This window comes from Strongylocentrotus purpuratus, unplaced genomic scaffold (genome assembly GCF_000002235.5).
Source record: "Strongylocentrotus purpuratus isolate Spur 01 unplaced genomic scaffold, Spur_5.0 spur5_scaffold_14, whole genome shotgun sequence".
NCBI lineage: Eukaryota > Metazoa > Echinodermata > Echinoidea > Camarodonta > Strongylocentrotidae > Strongylocentrotus > Strongylocentrotus purpuratus.
In genome coordinates this window covers 34446945-34467984 of record NW_022145599.1, presented here as the reverse complement: position 1 = coordinate 34467984, position 21040 = coordinate 34446945, and the positions used below count along the sequence as shown (strand labels likewise).

The window sequence follows — 21040 nt, the reverse complement described above, 5'->3', positions numbered from 1 at the left end:
GATAACCACCCGTCCAGTGACCTTGCAGGGCGGTCTAATCCCTCCTATAAACTATGGCAGATAAGCTTTAATTTGAACCATGCATTTTAAACTTTTTTTTTAGTAAATGAAGGGACATGCTTTAAATTAGAGAAAGTTTTTTTAATTGTTATTTAAATCTAGCTCCCCAGTCAACATCCCCTAGAGATACTGCCGTCAGCCCAGAGGCGGCCCTCCGGGGGGGGGGGGGGGGGGCGCCCCTGCCCCAACTTTTTCAAGCACCCAAAAAGTGCCCCTTTTTACATAGGAAAAGTGCCCCTTTAACTTTTTAAGATGTCCCCCTTTGACATAGGAATAGTGCCCCTATTAATTTATAAAAGTGCCCCTTCCCATCTTCAACTCTGATAAGTGCCCCTTTTATTTGGACACGTGCCCATTTTCCTTCGAGAAGTTCCCATTTTCCTTTGCAAAAAGTGTCCTTTTTAATCTCTGGTAAGTGCCCCTAGTTAGGTACGAGAAGTGCCTCTTTTCACTTTTGATAAGTGCCCCCTTCACCTCTGATAATTGTCCTATTTAAATCTGAGAGGTACGCGCTTCGTTTACTTTGACAAGTGTCCTTTTTCCTTTGTGAGAAGTGCCCCTTCCCCTTTTAATAACTACCCCCATTTCAACTCGGATAAGCGCACCTTATATTTTCTCATGTGCCCTTTTTCCTATTTTATATCTTATAAATGCCCCTATCAAAATCTGATGGGGGCCCCTTTTCCGTCGACAAATGCGCATTTCTTATTCTCATCCCTGGTGAGTGCCTCTTTTTGAGGGTGTAAGAAGTGCCCACAATTTTCACCTCTGATAATTACTCTTTGTGCACATGCTCCTTCTTTCCTGATAAGTGTCCCCTTTTCCTCTCATCATTACGCGCCCTAGCTAATTTCAAAGCGACTAAGAGCAATTCCCCCCTAAAGGTCGCTCACTACGCTCGCACACATCTATAGATGATATACTTATGTTACTTATCAAAGGTCTTTTCAGTCTTCTGTTATGAGAATGTGCTTATAACCCCATGAGGATATTGTTTTTATGTCTTTATAAGATGCAATTCTTCGCACTGCGACCTCACTCACACATCTTAAACATTTTCCTCGCTCGCAAACAAATGTTTAGACAATCAAACCCAACTACAAAGCAAGCTTAAGCAAGATCTTGTATGGTGTATACAGTGAAACAAATTTTGAAATCATCCAGGTTAATTGTAATCACAATTGTAGAAGTATATATACCAATGTCTAAAAAATTGTATATTTTCGCTTTGAGATTTCCTTTGTAGGTGCCCTTTCCCCCCACAAAGTGCCCTTTTTTCTTGGTCCCCCCCCCGCACTTTGGAAGTCGCTCGGCCGCCCCAGCGTCAGCCCCATCCTATTTCCATTTGCAAGAAGCCCCTCGTTGTAACAAATGGCAGATGAATAATCGTAGAATCTTTGTCTATTTTTAAATTGAATCTTGCATGCATACCCTATAAATTGGCAGATGCAGGTCTCCAGTTCGGTGGTGTCTTTTGTAATCACAATCACCCGAAATGGGAGGAAACAATATTTTTCCTTTTCGGAACTGTGCCACCTTTTACAAAATTCCAGACCCGTCGCTGTTTATGGCCGGGGTTAAAGCCCAAGTCCACTCCAAAAATAACTTACTTTCAATAGAAGCAGAAAAATCAGACTAACCAATCAAAAAAATTCTGAGCAAAATCAGATAATTAATAAGAAAGTTATGAATTTTTAATGACGTTAAAAACTTTGAAAATCACTAGACTCATGAGTCTGTGACATAATGTCCTCACTATCCTATATTGATGATATTAAATTTCCTATGTTCTCCTTAAGAATCTTATTTCTTCACACCAGCATCCAAGTTAGATTAATAGTAATATGTTTTTGTGTGGATGGCTGGATGCACTAACATAGAGTATTTTTTTCCACTTAAATCATAAAAAATATGAATTTTGATAAACTATTTATATAAAAAATCAATAATTATGAATATGCAATATTCAGAAAATAGTGTAAATTCTTCAAAGTTCATAAAAGATTTTGTGAAATGTCATGCACGCAATATGATACAAATCATATAACCTGGGCAAAGGCATGGGGAAATCAAGTTTTGGGGAATAAAAAGGGAAATTAATGGGATTAAACCATACAGAGCAATTGATAAATAGTGAGGACATGACGTCACAAACTGATAACCATATTGGCAGTTTGTGTTGTGATTCTCAGTCTTCCAAGTCCCTGGTTTTACATACTTTTTCAAAAATTCATAACTTTCTTATTTTAATATTGGTTAGGTCTATCCGATTTTGTTCAAGTTTTTTTGATTGGTTTGTCTGATTTTTCCACTTTTATTATTGAAAGTAAGTTATTTTTCGAGTGGACTTGGCCTTTAAGTCTTTTCTCTGTTATTATAATGTAGGCTATGTTGTCTTGGGAAAAGGGAGATTAAGTAGAATAGACAAAAAGCAGTGCCACCTGCTACTTGTCTGCGATTCACTAATTGGACTGCGCACGCGCACCATACAAATTAAAATCTATACCCACCTGCAACACAACATGTACTGCATGCATCGCATGAATTGAAACCATAGACGCTATCTTCACAGTAACGGGAATTCTCGCGAGCGAAATTGAATGATGGCGGGGTGTAAATTCCTCGTTTCTCGTGCAACCGTACCCGTTTGGATGATATAAATTTGGATTATAGTGTAAATTTTGTCAAAGAAAACTCCTGGTAAGTATAATGCTGCATGTTTGTTTCAAAAGGGGGTAACATGTTGTGTTTGTAAGTAACATTGATCGAGAATTTTCAAAATGATTGGTTTTCCAGTCGAGTGATACAGCGGCGTGCGTGTTGTGTTATGTGTGATACAGTGGGCCGTAGCTTGTGGCTGCAGTTGCATCTGCGCTGCGGACTGTTCCTAACCGACGGCCGACTAGACTCTATACCGGTTTTTATGTGAAAGTTTGATCAGGGAGAAGTGCAAGTGTCTCCCTGGTTTGATCGACAAATGAAATTGCCTTGCAAAATACACGTCATGAATGCCATGATTGTTGTTTGTATTGTCTCTACTATCTATTTACTCAATCTGCGAAGGATACACTCCGCGCGCAGTTCTCCAAACCTGGAGGAAACCAAGAAAGAAGAAGAAGAAGATGTGATTGTCATGCTTGATTAGCTCTCTTAATTTCATAAATCTGTTTCAAAACCAATTTGATATCAGATCAGGATGAAGTGCGCAAATATCCATCTTAAGAAAGAGGGGAAAGAGTTCCATATTTACCCCCGCCCTGCTAAATAAATACGAAAACAAAATTTCTTGTATTGTCTTATTATTACTTACTTTACTTTACTTACTTTAATCCATTACACTTTCTTGCTATATCTCATTGTCTAACTCTAGCCCTAACCCTAACCCTAGTTTCCCATGTGTCATATATTATATTATCATCAAGTATATCACTCTGAAACATATCTATATATTTTTTCTCCAATTTTAGTGGGGCCGGCCCTGGGGTTACATACAGTGTATAGAACTCTTTCCAAAAGAGGATATTGTAATTTGTATGTGTATAATCCATAATCTAAATCTCTTATAACCAGATAACAATTTAGGGTCTGCAGATGATTGCACCCTTGTTTCTGTATACATTTGTTACTTGACCATGATTTAAAATTGCAAACTTTTCCTGTAAGAGTTTGATTTACTTTGTCATAATTTAAATCTTGATACTCTGATACTGATAGAACAGGTTCTAGATGATATCTAGATCTTGCTGCATCTGTTTTTCTTTTCACTTTATATCTGCTTGTATTACGCGGAACTACAGTCTTAATCATATTCCCATTTCTTTTTAAAAGAAGTTTTTATCAAAATCATCAAACTTTTAAAAATATGTATTTATTGGAAGTCTGAAACTACAATTATAAACTTGAATAGAATTCAATAGATTAATAAATCAAAAGAAGAACCATACCATAGAAAATAAGCTGAGAAAGTAGTGTTTGATACAAATGACAATGTTTTCTACGTACAAGTACCTGTACATGTACCCTCAACTATTTCACAATATTACACAACAGTGATTGAGGAAGTAGTATACTTTTTACATGATGGAATGAGTTCAACAGCTGACTGCATCTTTTTTTGTTCTGAATACATGTAGATCTCGTACCAGAACCAAACTGCACTCTTAAGATTGGACTTCCCCCTTAAAAAGGAATTAAATCTGGATTTAAATCTTAATACATGTATTACAATGGATTAGGATCTGCAGCTGACTGCACCCTTTATAGCTGCATTTTTTAAACCAAATTGTGAGTGAACTTCCTGATTACATGTAGGAAGAAGCTTGGGTTGTAAACAGGTTCTGCAGTTGACTGCCTGACTGTATTGTTAGCTACTTCTTTTTTATGATCAAACAAACTTCTTGAATAAGAGGAGCATTGCAATGGATCTAATGATCTGTAATATTACAATGGAACAACAGGTTGTGACTGCAGCTGACTGCCTCCTCTTTCTTGTACAACAAATCTACCCTTATCAAACCAAACTGCAACTGAACCCCTTAAAGAAAAAGAAACTTTGATCTGCTTGTACATACATGTTAATCTTTAAAAACATTACAATGGAACAGGTTCTGCAGCTGAGTGCATCCTAGCTTGTTCTTACTACAGTGTACTGATTGTAAGTGTTGTTGTTTTAATTGAACGGATGCAGTAAGTGTGATTAGCTGTCAACCTGAACTGTGACTGATGCAATTAAATGAACAACTCAACTGTGAAGTATAACCATAGAGGAAGTGGGTTTGGGTCAAGAAACTTGGAACTATGAATACAATGTGTTTACTTTGCCTTATGAAGCATAGAGTTTTTAAACACAAATTCTCTGTGGATATTTTACTAAGAAGTGGACTGACAAACAGATGAATGTTGAAGCACCATGAATCTCTGCCCCTCCCCCATAAAAGATATTTCTTAAATTTGATAGGGTTGGGTGACTGGGTCCTTCAAGCATTGACATCAAGTACATCATGTTTGTTAACTTTGTTCACTCTAGCGTGTGTGAAAAAATAAGCATTAATAAGTCTAATTGGCCGACCAACAGGTACATGTTGATCTGTCAAGTGGAAAGGGTCTGTTATCAAGAGTCAAACAATTTTACTGGAATGAGGGGAAAAGAAGTACCGGTAGCTCAATTAAATCACAGAGGATGCATTCTTACTCATTGTAAAAAGTTAACACAAGAATCTTTCTTTCAGTCTATCATTGAAAACAACTTATTTTGAAGACTCATGAAAGTGGTGAAATTTTCTTGATTCACATTAGTGCTTTGTAAGGTGCATTGATGGGCACCAACACGAACAGTGTAGCTTAATCATGTCCATCGTATAAGGATGCAATGTGATGTGCATGTTTAAGTGTACATGAATGAGTGTTTATTATTGTAATATGATTCCCGGCAGGAGTTCAAAGGCTTGCCCCTAGCCTGACCTTGATCACCCAATGATCTTCAGAGCTCCCATTCGCTGTTTGTCGTCAGCCGTCTCCAATGCGAAAACTAGGCGTGGGGTCCTTAAGAAACTGGAAAGCAGCTATAACATTACAAAATGTATGGAAGATACATTGTAGTAGGCCTACTCTTGTTCACATCAAATAACAATGAAACTCGTGAAAAGACTGCTTTAGGGAGACAAGAAAAGTGGTCTTTATTATAGGCAGGTGCCCTTTATGAGAACTTGTGAAGTACCGGTACAGGTTCTTCTAACACTTGTTTGAAAATTTCAATCACAAGTTCTGTTTAGTGGGAACAGAATAGTTGTTTTTACAGACATGTGGTATTTCTATACAGGCGGTTGCTAAAGCGCTTGTGACTGTTTATGTCATGCTTCAAAGTTCAATCTAGTTTTCCTCCAGATTTACAAAGAAAACAAAATCTCCATTAGTGAAAAGGACTATCTTAGGGGGTTAAACATACAGTTACATATCCAGAAATATTTTTGTGAGAGGGGTATGGGCAAAATGTGTGGGGTTTTCAAAACCCAATTTCAATTTGCCACCATGATATGGAGGCTGAACTGTCTATTTTTAGTGAAATGTGATTCATATTCATTTAAAGAGGCTCAAAGTGAAGTTTGAAAAAACCACCTGTATGACTATTTAAAAAAGTTAACACATACCGTATTATTAGAAGTAAAAACAAAAGCATTTATTTATGAAAATAAGGAAGTGAGGAGGACTAGAGTTTTAAAAACAATATTTGCTTGAACTTTTTGTAGTTATACATGTTGTAAAGAAGAATTTAAAGAAGGAATATTAATTATTCAAATGTGTTTTAATTTTCCAGATTTTTCCCCAGGTATGGAGACCTAGAGAGGAATCATGCCTGGACGGTCAACATCCTCTCGTGCCAGTCGGTCAGTGCGGTCATCTAGACCCTCCACAGCATCGTCCAAGAGACCACACAAGAGACCGCCCCTCCCGATGCCGGTCAACAACAAAACCTGGCCCAAATCATTTGGCTTCACAATCGGGGGTGACGCCCCTACCTATATTCTCTCCGTGGAGCCGAACAGCCATGCCCATGCGGCCGGGCTCCAACCTGGAGACCAACTTGTGGAACTCAATAACCAAAGCATCCTCCACTTGGGTGCAGAGTCCATCATGACACTCGCCAGACGATGTCCGGAAGTGCCTCCGAGCATCGTCGTCGTGTCCTGCGTGAAGACGTGTGAACTCTACCGCGATCGCAATGGCCACTTTGGCTTGACTCTCATTGGAGGCGGTCCCGTGTACGTGGAGGTCGTCGAGCGCGGTGGTCCCGCGATGAACTGTGGGTTGAAAGCAGGAGACATGGTGTTAGAAATCAACGGACTTCCCATCAAGCATTCTGATGATGCTAAGTTGTTTGTAAGGGGAGCGGCCAGATTGAAGATGGTCATCATTCCTGGTGCGGGACACCAATCAGTCAAGAAGATTGCCCAAAGGTTTGAAGCTCATGCTCAGGACAGGAAAAATAAAGCAGATGGATTCTTCAGAAAGGTAAGTTCAACCATATACTTTTTAGTCAGTCACTGGCCTTGGGACTCAAGACAAGCAGGACTCTAGTGCTTGTATAGGCCTCCATATTTTTTTTTTTTACAGATTTGAACAAGGGCATGCATGTACATGTACATGTACAGTATGTGACATGCAAAATAACCGCAAGCTCAATTCCAAACTCCCAAATTTGTTATCTGAACAATTGCCCAGTGGCCCTAGAAATGTTTATTGTTTCAAAATCCTCTTGTAAAGATTTTTATGGATCGACCCATGTCATATCTTTCAGTTGCACTGTCATTGTGCATTTAAGATGTACACAGTAGAGGGTCAAAAAGAGTAACGCTGTAAACTAATTACTTTTACCATGAAATGGAGCTAGTCGGTAACCTTCGTCTTCATTGTATCAAATCGACTCATGCATAATTCAACGCATTTGCTCAAGTCCGGTGATATGAATTGGATGACTAATGTTCCTAGAAACTAGAAAGGCAACTAATTAGTTCTCTGCAATTGGTCTATAAATGGGAACGACAAGTAAACGGAAGTATGTAACATGTAAATGATATGGGTGCATCATAACAGGTTGAACGCATTTGAAGGAAAACAAAATGTCAACTATCCCTAATTCAAAATCTCTTATAAATGTTATTCCACTGAAAATGTTGTACACTTTAAGTCTGTTTTATCAAATGTTTGTGAAAATTTGTGATCCATCTTTCAAGACTGTTTGAAGTTAAATAAATGTGGAAATTGATGGGGGGAAAAAATGATCACATTTTGCATTGAGAGCAAATTACTTTATACTGTAACTAGTACATACATGTAATGCATGTACAGGAGTTTGCCGGAGGGGAAAGAAGTAGTTGCTATGATTTTACAGGTAATATCGTTTGCTTGAGGTCCTACATTTTGAATTACATTTCTTTTTAAATAAAATATATGGAGAAAAGACAGAAAAAGGTTTTCAAGCACTTGCAGTATCTTAGGCTGGTAGTGTGCATGTAAATTTGTACATACATGTACAGTGTAAATAAGAAATTAGTATTCCATTCATTTGCAAACTAATTGTTTTTTTAAGCAGCAATATATATGGACATATATCTGTCCATACAACTTTTTTCAAAGCAAGCTTATTAGACTCAAATATGATTGCTTGATGAGACCTTGATGGCTTTAATTGATTGCATGCACGATATGCTCTACATGATGCAATGCTCTGCATCGGTTCCCAGTTATCACTTTCCACTGTCCACAAGCCCTAAAGCGGTTAGGAAGAAAGGCTTTTAAATGTGATTGCCAATGTGCGAGTGTGTGTGTACGTGCATGTGCCTGAGTTTGGCAGACAAGCTGAGATGATGAACAGCGCACACACGTTGCCATAGCTACGGCTTCCTACTAGGCTGTCGCTATGGCAACCATTGTAAGCTATACTGGTGCTGTATGCTGCGGGATTGCCTGTGTGGTTCTAACGGACATGGAGGGCATTTTGTTCAGATCTTGTTTGCTATTGTTGAACTAAGTAATTGACACACTCAGTAGTTTAAATGGATTAATTGATATTAAGTTCACACCCTCTGCATTGAAAAGCCTTTGGGAATTATGCAACAATCATTTCAATTAATAGATTGGCATGAATACATGTAAAGAAAAAATTATATGTACATATTTATTTGAAATCAATCAGGCTTTTGTGTACCACTCTAAAGAATTATTCTGCTTTATTCTTTCCCATTGCTCATGCATCTCTCCCTTCCTCTTTCTCTTTCTCTCTATCTCCCTCTCCTTCTCTCTATCTTCCTCTCATTTTGAAAGTTTTCCTTTGACCCTACCCTAATTTTCATGATTGCCTTTTTTCTTTAACTCCCTTTCCTCCCATTCCTGTGTTATTTATCTCTCGCTTCCTTCTACTTCACTGAAGTTCACTCCTTTTCCCCTTATTGTATTTCCCCTTATTATATTTCCCCTTTTTTTTTGGCTTTATCTTTTTTTTAATCTTTAATAATTTATCTGTTTTTACTGCCTGCCTGCCTGTGTCATATTTTCCACTCTCTCTCTCTCTCTCTCTCTCTCTCTCTCTCTCTTCCTCTCCCCTCTCCCTCTCTCTCCCTCTCCTCTCTCTCCCTCTCCTCTCTCTCCCTCCCCCTCTCTCTCTCTTCTTATCTCTCTCTCACTCTCCCTCTCTCACTCTCCCTCAGTCTTTCTCTCTCTGTATGTCTCTCTTTTTCTCTCTGCCTCTCTCTCTCTCTCTCTCTCTCTCTCTCTCAAATCTTGTCGTTTATTATCTAGCAGTCAGTGATACAAACATACAGTTCTGTACAATACTGAAAACAGTTCAATGCAATACAATTTCTTGCGTAGAGCTGCATCATGTGTACACAAATGATGTTGGCGAATTTCATTAGGCAATTAAAGAATCAAGTTAGTTTCTAGGTGGAGTCTCTCACTGTACATTATTGATGGAGATGGCCATTGTCTCTGCTCATGATATCATCCTCGGAAGACAAAAGCCCCACGAATGATTCACCTACCGCATCAAAACACACCTACATTTAAATGCAACTCCCTAGAACCAGGATCAATAATTCTGAATTTGATTGTCAAAGGGAATGGCCATCACTCATAAAGGTTTGATTGTTACGGGGAATGGATGAAAAGGCTCATTTCTATAGGCGCACTCCAATGGAGCATGCTTAGTAAGGAGTCCGCTGGGGTGCTGTAATCGATTGTGTCACCAAAGCTCAACCAATTTGCCTTTGTGCACCACTTTTTGAATAAAACAACTCTTTAAAGATTGGGATGGGTGATGTATATGGATGAAAGAGGATTTGGGGGGGGGGGGGGGGGTGTGCTATGAGTTGAATGGATTTGCTTGTAATGACAGATAATTCTATGAAATGTAATACCTGGTGCCTGTTAGTTGTAAACATGGTACCTGTTACGAGCTTGAATCTTGAGTTGTGAGAGACTTTTACATCATATAATAGTTTTGTTTGTTTGGAATTTGTTCAAGCATACATGTAGGTAGTCCAGACTCATAAATGAGATGCTTTGATGAACACTTTCAGCTTTTCAAATAAATGTCAGACAAATAAGTATGTACATGTACACTGTTTGTACTGTAGATGCTCTAGATCTGTCTGCTTTACTTTTTATGATGAAACTAGATTTCTACAATTAAATGTAATATAGACTGACTACATTAGAGTACAGTACCATTTTTTTTTTAGTTTGTGCCAATTTAAGAATATACATGTATATTTTTTTCATAGAGTTTTTTAACCAGCTATATTTGAGCTCTACATTTTTTTTTTCTTGAGAGATCAAATTAGGAAAATTCCTGTAATTTATAGGGCTCAGTTTCCTTCAATCCCATATAATATCTGTTTCCCTTTCACACGCAATGTTGTACACAAAATATTATAAGGAGACATTACTGACCTCCCTAAAAAAGAATGCATGTAATTCTAGGGGAATCCTTCTTTCATCAATGTATTTATTTATTTGTTTAAATAATTGTTATGTTCTACTGTTACCTCTGTTCATAGCTTGATGCAGTGTTTTACAATGACCAATTGAAGAAGGAGACATTACTGGCCTTACTCAAGCGATATGCAAAGGATAAGAAAGTGGATGCCTTTGGTAGAGCACTGGCAGGTCTTCTGGATACACCTACAGAGAAGAAACTCTTTGAAGATATCAGGTATATTTGATTTTGGGGTTACTTAGAAAAAGTTTGCCATTCACCCATTTAAGCTAGTTGTGAAACATTGAATAATTTTTTTAAGAATGGGCTGGTAAGAGAGAAAAGAAGAGCGAGAGAAGGGAGAAAGCATGGGGTGGGGGTACAGCTTGGGTGTAATGCATAAAATAGTCAGATATACTAAATTATTTTCCTTATTCATTCACCCACCATCACTGTTTTAGGATGCGATGTATCCTCAAAATTGTTAAGGTGATAAAGCCCCTCTAAAGTGTTAGGAGCCCAGGGAAATAAATAAATGGGGGCTCAGGGCGAATTTGCCCCCCAAATGCCAAAAAGTGCCCCAAAAATTGTAGGAGCCCCTAATTTGCCAAAAATTTAATAGCAAAATATCACTAAAATTGTATCATAATATGAAAGGGAATAATATCATTTGAGACACACTTCTGCAAAGATTCCTCCCCCCAATAAAATGTGTTTGAAGACAAATATTGATAAAAGAATACGTAATTTGGGTTTTCTGTTGTGTGCAGAAAACTCAAACTCATTTGTTTTGAAAATCCTTGCAGAAATGTGTCTTAAATAACATCCTCTTTCACATTATAATACAATTCAGGTGAAATTTTGCCATCATATTTTTGAGGCTCCCAACACTAGAGGGGCTTTACATGTCTTTGTCACTTTGCATAATATGTTGTTCATCTCTAACAAGGTAACTCTTTTATTTCCCCAGGATCTTTGTTCCGCCCAAACACAGAGATAGATTTGATTTTCTGGTGACCAAGGATGAACCTGCAAGAGGAAAGAGGTACAAAATCAGTCTTTGTTTTTAAGAAAGAATTTGAAAAAAATGAATACATGTATATATACATGTACATGTTTTGCCTACCATTACTTATGTAAATGTGTATACATGTATGTGTGCAGTCATTTCATTTGTAATCTTTGCTTCTATGAAATTTAAAAATGAGAAATTGACTCCATGTTCATTTAACATGTACATGTCTCTTGCTATCCGTAGCACTTCAGATTTTTAACTATGACATATCTTATGATTTTATTTTAATTTTAGGATTGTGACAGTTAACCGAGCTGGAGGTTCTTTTGGTTTTGTATTAGCTGGTGATATCCCTGTCATCATAGAGACCATAGATAGAGGTAAGTCGTAGATCTATGTTTATGTATCATCAGTGTTTTCAAATCACTGTGGTACATGTATGGTGGATTTTTATGATTTCATAATTTTAATTTTTCTAATGGGATATGCATGATAGTTTGTTTGACAAGTAAAATGTTATTGTTGAATATTCTTCTTCTTCATCTACATTTAATTGGTTTTATTATTAGTATAATTCTGATTATTATTATTAGTAGGAGTACATTTAATTAGAAGTAGTATTTTTCTTCTTTTTCTTCTTCTTCTTCTTCTTCTTCTTCTTCTTCTTCTTCTTCTTCTTCTTCTTCTTCTTCTTCTTCTTCTTCTTCTTCTTTCTTCTTCTTCTTCTTCTCTTCTTCTTCTTCTTCTTCTTCTTCTTCTCCTCCTCCTCCTCCTCCTCCTCCTCCTCCTCCTCCTCCTCCTCCTCCTCCTCCTCCTCCTCCTCCTCCTCCTCCTCCTCCTCCTCCTCCTCCTCCTCCTCCTCCTCCTCCTCCTCCTCCTCCTCCTCCTCCTCCTCCTCCTCCTCCTCCTCCTCCTCCTCCTCCTCCTTCTTCTTCTAGTGTTATCATCAGTGACAGCTTCATTATTATTTTTCTGTCGTTATTTTGTTACAAATATTTTGTTACTGGACATTTGTTTTTCCTTTGATTTCCATTCATAGGTGGAGCAGCCGAGAGGGCCGGGCTGCGGACAGGGGACAGGATCATGAGACTCAACGGTCTCAACGTCCGGAAGAAGACCCACGATGAACTGGTAGAGCTCCTCAAGGGGAGCGGATCTACACCCACCCTGGTGGTTGAAACCGGTCCCATTATTCCATCCTCTGGTAAGTGAACCACTCCTTAGGTACCTCTTAGGTGTCTTTGATCGATCCTTAACCTTTTGGATGTAATTTGATTTTGATATATAACAAGGTTTCCATGGATGTCAGCCTAAATTGACTCGATCTAAATTCTAATATTTTGATTTAATGTGGTTGCGATTTAAATTGGTATAGAACAAATTTTCCATGGACCCCAGTCTGAGTTACATGTACATTGCAGAAGTCTATGATTTCAATGAAAGTAAACAAATTCCCTAGTTTACCTCCAGAAATATGTTGTACTACTGTATGAGTAATCATTGTACAAATATTGAATGATTCGGAGCTTAATACAACAAAATCAACAAACTGAACACATTAACAAATTCATAATTTTCCCTGAGTGACAGTTATATTTCATCAAGGCTGTTAAAATATAATTGCACAAGGGAAATTCAGAATTTGGATGTGAATGTATGTTAATATATTGAACAACAAAATGCATTCAATATAAATTAAGGGTATTTATGATTTCATGCATTGCTTTTTTTGTGAGTTAACATCTCTGTCTCAGTATACAATGTATGTTTTAACATCATTTACTATACTCTACGTGTACATATGCTGTATATGGTGTGTGTAATTACCAATTTGCTAGGCATTGTTGGCTTTGGTATCAGCAGCTGCTGTATTCAGTTCAGGGTTCCTTTGACTTCTGTAAGCCTCCATTATTGGTTGAGTTGCTGGATATAAATATTTGATTAGTGGGAGCCACCCTTGGTTCTGCCACAGCTGTCTCAAGTACTAACAATATTTGGGAATCCAGATTTGATATGACTTCCAAGATTTTATTTCAAACTACTATGTGTATACATGTAGGCAGGCATGTCGCTGGGGGGGGGGGGGGGGGGGGGGGTTAAACCCCCCTTTGAGGTTTTTTTATGTGTGTATTTTTTAACAAACCCCCCAATCAATTTTCAAATAGTCCACCAGACTGCTCTGCTTTACCTGCTCAATGGCCAAACAAAATAAATGTTTTTGGTATTACAGTCAAACCTGCTTTATAAACCACCTGTCTATAAAGACCACATTTTTTGTTTCCCTTGAAAATGGTTTCTCATTGAAACATGGACTAAAGGAACATGTCTACAAAGACCACTTTTTATGTTTCCCTTGGGTGGTCACTATAGACAGGTTTGACTGTACCACCCTGATTCTTTCTGCTATAATATTGTGCTTTCCTCTTTGTTGTTGTAATTGTAGCTAACTCGATGGCGAGTGCCAGCATGGTGTCCAGCAGTGTCCTGAGCACGACACAGACCAGTGATGTCACATCCATCGCAGGATGGTTATCGGAATCAGGGACCAGTCGAGCCACGACAACCGTCTACGATGGTGACAGTATTATCGGCCTCAAGCCCTTGTCCAAGATGGATCTGTACTCACTCGGAAGAACGTTCAAGGAAATGGTAAGAAACAATGGGGACTAGTGTTCCAGCTGAGAGGATATTTATCCTAATCAATCATTAAAGGTATAGACTAGTTTTGAAAATGCCCCCACCCCCCTCGCAAAAAATGAAATGAAAGCTCTCATGACCAATCATGTAAAAATATATGGTTTGACTAATATGTCATGATACAAATTTTGATAGGAGCAGGATATGTTACCTTGTATCATTGATAAATCTACACATCTAGAGTTAACACCCTTCTGGATCCAAACAGGTGATACAAATTTTGACGGAAGGCGGAATATGACTCTTTAGACATTTCTAGAGAAATTGTCTATTACTTATCACCTTATTAAACGATTTTGTAGAATGCAGGGTTTCCGGCTATCCTTGATATCAGAGAAAAAAAAGGGAAACAACTTCCTTTTTCTAACTTTATTAGGGGGAAAATAAGGAATTTTCTGATAGATTTATCATAGCTTTCATCCCTATGTTTGACTTGATTTCTATCTCTCTACCAATGTTTTTTTTTTGTTGATCAAATGTAGATGGAACATCATCTAACACCTGATGAGAGGAAAGTGATCAAGAAATGCCTCAGAGACTACCATCATACAAGGTAAGATTAGACAGTTAAATGGTTTTATTTACTTCCTAAACTAACTATATTCTTAACTTCAACACTGGACCAAGCACTTTTTACTAATCTTAACCCTCTTCCTAAACCCAATTGTAACAGTATCCCCCACCCATTGTCTTGGATGAATATAGTCCTAGAGCAAAAGTCGCCAAGAGAAAATGATCAGATTTATATCCACCTAATGTGTTTCTCTTCCTGATTGTGTAATAGGATATTGATAGATTGTCTGATGCTCGAGTGGAACGTTTTATCAATCTTTATGTCGTACAAATTCTAGATAGCAATCCTAAAAGTCTTTTAATGTTGATTTTTATTTTCTTTAAGGAAAATTGATGGTTTGATCATAGCGATTGTCCTTATCATGGACACTAATGCTAAGTGTTTGTGAACATTTATCTTTGATGAATTGACCATTGAGATTGTCCTGATCAAAAGTTGACTTTTCATTTCTTACAGAAACATTGATGGGTTGATTGTAGAGATCTTCCCGATCTTGGACACCAATGCTAGGAGTTTGTTTATGTTCTTACTTTTCTTTTTCTTTTAGAAACATCGATGGGTTGATCGTAGAGATCTTCCCGATCTTGGACACCAATGCTAAGAATTTGTTTATGTTCTTACTTTTCTTTTCTTTTAGAAACATTGATGGGTTGATCGTAGAGATCTTCCCAATCTTGGACACGAACGCCAAGAGGACGATCTGGCCTTACATCATCCACATCCTCCCCGATGAGGTCCAGGAGAAGTGCAAGAAGAAGGTCATCTATCTCATCGATAGACATGCTGCAGGTATGCATCATCATGTCATCAAGTTTGATTTAGTGTCTAAAGGCTCGTTCAGATACGATATGGTAAACCACTACAAAAACGCTGCGGTTTTCTAAGTGTAAATGAACCCTTACAAAAAAAATGTTCAATGGTATACCAATGGTATACCATTCAGAATTACCACTGAAAAATACCATACAGATACCATTCACAAACACCATTTAAGTACCATTCGGATACCATTGAGATTACGCTCACAACGTACCATTGGGCACCATTCATCTACCAGTAAAATACCATTCAACCTAATAATAATTTTTTGGACGCTCATTTGCATAATCACCAATGGTAGATCAATGGTACCATTTACACCATTGAAATTTGAATCATACTTTCGCTAATTGCCAATATTTAGGGTTGTGTCAATTTGTGATCCATTCATATTGTGGCATAAAATTGTCATGATTGGGGACTATTTATGAAATTCAGGAACATTTTATTTGGAAGCAAGTTTCTGGTTTTAGAGTATACACTGTACTCATGTTGCTAGTAATTTACAGCCCAATCCTTGGATTATTTGTAATGATACAAGTAATAATATGTTCATTTATATAGCGCTCTTACACAATTGGTTTCACAGCGCTTACAGAAAAAGCAGTGGTATGAAATCCTGTGTGGTTAGTGAGAGATAGATGAGAATTAATTGTAGTATGAATAACATAGGGTTAAGTGCAGTGCACGGTTGCTGAATGACTATAATATATTTATACAATGCCTCAGGTAATATATTTATATAGTCATATATTATACCTGATTATTTTTTATAAATTGTATATATTTTTCACACTCTTTATTTCGATTATTGATATTTCTTGGTATATCTTGCTCTGTCTATACCATCCACATTCTCCCTTATTTTTCTCTTTCTATCTCTCTTGTGCTCTCTTTCTCTCTTTCTCTCCCTCTCTCTCTCCCTCCCTCCCTCCCTCCCTCCCTCTCTCCCTCCCTCTCCCTCTCTCTCTCTCTTTCTCTCTCTCTCTCTCTCTCTCTCTCTCTCTATCTTTGTTTCTTTGTCTCTCTCTTTTGCTGGTAACTAAGAAAAATTAGAACACATTTTTATTTGTCATTTTGTTTTTAGATGCTGTTTACAAGCCGAAGGGTAGTCCCCTGCACCCTGATGAAGAGGTCCCATTCAGGGCCAAGTCAAGGAACCATAGTAGGGCTGCAAGCTATGACATCACACCCTCGTATGGTGATGTGGTGTTTGGCGCCCCCGGCGAGTTTGAACCAGGTAAGGAAGCCTCCCCCTCCCCCACCACCACCACCACCACATCAAATGTTTCATTCGCCCCTTTGCCTAACCCATCAAAGATGACTTAATTTTGCGTAGCAAATACCCTCCCCTAGATACGACTAAAATCAGCAGTGCCAAGTCCGATTTTTTTCTTCTAATGTTGAATCTCAAAAAGATTTTGAAGGGGATCACTAAAAAGACTTTAAATAGTTTTTGTTTAAAAGAGAAGAATTTGAAGCTCCTTACCCTAAAAAGCCTGTAGTTTCATCGCTTTTGACACTGTCGAAAACAGACTGAAAAAAAAAATCCTATCCCTTAAAGAGGCCTTGACTGGAGTGATATCCTGCAGTATATATTATAAGGTGTTAAAATCTCCCATATAGCAGCACTCAATAACTATACAAATATACATCGACATGTACTAACATGTAGATCGATCTAGACAGTTGCCACACCTTAAGGATGAGTTGCAGATCGGGCATTATTGCAAGAAGAAACTGAAGCTTGTTCACTATTAAAAGGAAAATGCTCCAAGATTACTCTTTATTATCTTGTTCAAGAAGGCAAAGTAATATAATTCTATGCATTCTTGAAAAAATTGATACTGACTCTCATGAAGAATTTGATTGTCATCAATGAAAATTGATTTCAAATTACTTACAAGAATCTAATTTTAATTAAATGATTTGCCATTCTAACAAGTACATGTATTATTATGAAGCAGCTAAAAGAAATTTAGAATCTGTGAAATAACTCAATTTATTTGGATAGTATACTTAGCATTTACAGTAACTTGTTTTTGGATGTTTTAAACTTGACATATATTAGCTTATTAGACACAATAATAGTGCGAGAAGTAAATCTGTATAAATCTATAATCACAAAAATTTACATGGTTTCCATATATTGTATAATCATAAGTAAAAGCAGTTAAATTGAGGATTATTTGCAACTGTAACCTTTTTTTAGAATATTTATTCACTGATTTAATGCTATTATATCTTACTTAATAATGATAATTTCATATGCTAGTTGAAAAGTTGCAGATAGTTCATTTTGTTTTTGCATGAGCATGCTGTGTGTGGGTGGGTATGCACTTAGATTGTCTGCACAACCTTGTCCGCTTGTAGTGCCATCTTGTTTTTACATACCCTACTCTTTTCTGCTTCTTTTTTCGGCTTCCATCTCTCTCTCTCTCTCTCTCTCTCTCTCTCCGCCCTGCTTTGTGGTGTGTCTCCATTGTTTTTGCTGCTCCCGGCTCTTGTTTTTCTCCTGTGTGCTCGTTATGAACCCCTTCCTAAACTCCCGCCTCTAGGAGAAGCAGCTTACATGTTTCAGCAGGAGCGGCGGAGAAGGATGCGCCGGCATCGCTCACTCGGCCATCTTGGTTGTAAGTAGTCCTTCCATTCTGTACGGTTGTTTAAATTTGGTATCCATATGTATGCAAGTTGGGTTGTAACAATTGACTGATCATTTAACCTATAATGAAAAGCAAACTATTCACAATTTGGCTGTTTAATGTAACTGATTTATGAAAAGAAAGGACAAAGCACTTCAACTAGTGATGAAGATCTATGCAACTATTACTGAGGGACTTGTGAAGTTATTATGGAGAGTACTCATTGTGATGCTTCACAAAGCATCATTATCTAAATTTATCTTTATTAAAAAGAAAAATGCTTTTGAAACAAATAATATGAGAGCTACATTTTCACAAATGGATAAATCATATTGTGCTTGTGATGTTGTGGCAGTTCACTTCCATAGTTGGAGGGAAATGGGTATGTACTTGGTGCGTAAAGTTTGGGCTTCTAAGATAAGACTGCCTTTAAACGCCTTTTTTATGAAAGGGAAAACCAGATCATGTAATCAAGTATTGATGAGCTGTGAGAAACGCTAAAAGTTGTTAACTATTTGATTTAATTAATTTGATTTCATACAATACAAGGAAAGCTTTCATCAGCCATACAGTACTGTGAAAGCTACTTTCTTTGACTCAATTAATATGATATCACAAATATGGGTAGGGATACACTTATATAACTCAATCTCAGAGTCTACGTTTAGGTCAGTCAGGAATCCCATGATTTTTACAAGCCGATCACCTGTCTGATTATCAAGATATTTATGATTGGAAATCAAAATTTCATATCTCATTTTCCTGACAGTTTTTATAACACTACAGTCTATTGGGAATTGAGTATGGTAAAATCTGTCACTCAAAGATTTTTACTTTTTTGAGGCACTAAACTTGATCATTTGAAGCTCAATCTTTTTAGGACTTCAATATTACACCATATGACAGACACTGATAACACAAAGGGCCATGCATCACAGATTTAACATTGTTAAATGATACCTTTAACATTTTGTCATATGGCTTATGTTATAGATGGCATAAATTATTCTTATCGTCTTTTAGATTCCGGTGAGCCTCAGTTGATCAGCAAACGATGGATGGATCCTTCTTACGATGGGAATTACCCACCTGCTATGGTCAGCTCAGGTAAGAGAGTTACCACTTTCATCCAGAATATAATGATATGCAAATTTATGCAGAAATGATACTGATTTTCTAACTAAAAAACAAAAACACATTATTAACAGGAAATACCTAACATGAGATTATGCAACTAATTATTTTGTCAATTCTGCTTATGTGCAATTTAATTCCTATGAAAACGTTCATTCGCCATTGATTATAACATAAGAATCATGACATCTAACTTATTTGTTTTTATTGTGACTTACATATATCTTCCTGTGTTACCCAATAACACAAACCTGTTTTCAAACGTTATCAGTTAAGCTCAGTGGTCTCCTGCATGTAAGTGTGCCCTAAATTATCCCTTTCATAACTTTTCCTTCCGGCAATAGATACAATTACAACCATGTGATTTGTAACCCAGCTTCAGTTTAGCAAGAGCAAATATAATTTAGTCCAAAGCGATTTTGTGTTACATCTCCCAAATACCCACCCTCTCTTTGCAATATCGCTATACATGTGCATTGTCTTTAGTCCTTTTATAAACATGCACATTTATCATTTGATTTTGTATATTGGCTAGAATAGAACTAAATAGTATGACAAATATATGTTGCAACACAATAAAATAAACAAAAAAGAATTGTATCAATTTGACCAGAATTTCGTCCTTTTCCCATAAGCCCCGAGGAGACCGCATATTGTATACGTAGCAGGTATTATGACAGGTTTATATAATCAATATAATCTTTTTCTTTTTCTCTTACTTTATGTAGTTTTGTTTGAATCATTACTGTACTCTTATCTTCTTTACTTTGGTTCTAACTCTAATTTTATGGTCACTTCACACCTTACAGTTCAACTACAAACAGATTTGGGAAAGGAATTACCTAGAGATACATGACATGAAAAAAGCAATTGAAATCCTGAATATTCATATGAATACTACATGTATATATTTTTACACATATATTTGAATATTGTGTATTGTGAGCATTCAATTTTGTAAGAAAATGGCTAAATCGCCTCCAAATCAGGGATATGTTTGATTATGAACCACAGACGTATCCTACATTAGCAACCTCTCAAATCTGGTTTTACAATTTATTTGGAATGTAAGGTGTTCAGTGGCCTTTATATTACACTCTTTTTGTCTTTTTCATGGATCATGTATGAATTTTACTGATGTTCATTTGTGACTTGGGTTTTATTGATTTGAAACTGTTCCACTTTTTCTTCTCAATATATGGTTATATTGGGATTTTATTTATTCTGGTTGTGGAACTTGCATGTGACTCTCATAAAAACACTGTACACTCTTTTATTAAAAATAATTTATTATTGTATTTACTATTTTCTGTGATAGGACATTCAGAAGTATTATTCTTTTTTTTTAGTATTTTTGATAGCTTATATTTATTTTTTTTATATTCAGTTTTGACATGATTTCACTACATGTTTTATTAATGTTGTAGTTATTCTACAGGTCATGATACATGTACAAGTTATAGATTAGTGCATGGGTGCATCCAAATGTATATTTGGACATGTCTCTATATAACCACCAACATGTCGCAGATGGACGCACGACCAGCGGATTTACATACAGAGTTATAGAAGTTTGCATCGTAAAGTTTGACGATCCTGTGATGACATCAGACTCACATACATTTAGA

At 36.9% G+C, this 21040-nt stretch overlaps 1 protein-coding gene across 6 annotated transcripts in view; it reads left to right on the top strand.

The window, feature by feature from the left end:
• Positions 1-2585: 2585 nt before the first annotated feature.
• The window catches only part of LOC580555 (delphilin), a 36960-nt gene continuing 18505 nt past the window's right edge, over positions 2586-21040 (top strand). For all 6 annotated transcript variants that reach the window (XM_030984815.1, XM_030984814.1, XM_030984820.1 and 3 more), the window contains exons 1-12: positions 2586-2760; positions 6374-7068; positions 10614-10768; positions 11502-11576; positions 11841-11926; positions 12586-12750; positions 13990-14195; positions 14726-14796; positions 15455-15606; positions 16724-16876; positions 18195-18269; positions 19302-19385. In XM_030984815.1, the coding sequence (XP_030840675.1) occupies positions 6409-7068; positions 10614-10768; positions 11502-11576; positions 11841-11926; positions 12586-12750; positions 13990-14195; positions 14726-14796; positions 15455-15606; positions 16724-16876; positions 18195-18269; positions 19302-19385 (1882 nt within the window). In that variant the 5' untranslated portion in view covers positions 2586-2760; positions 6374-6408. The remainder of the gene's footprint in view (positions 2761-6373; positions 7069-10613; positions 10769-11501; positions 11577-11840; positions 11927-12585; positions 12751-13989; positions 14196-14725; positions 14797-15454; positions 15607-16723; positions 16877-18194; positions 18270-19301; positions 19386-21040) is intronic.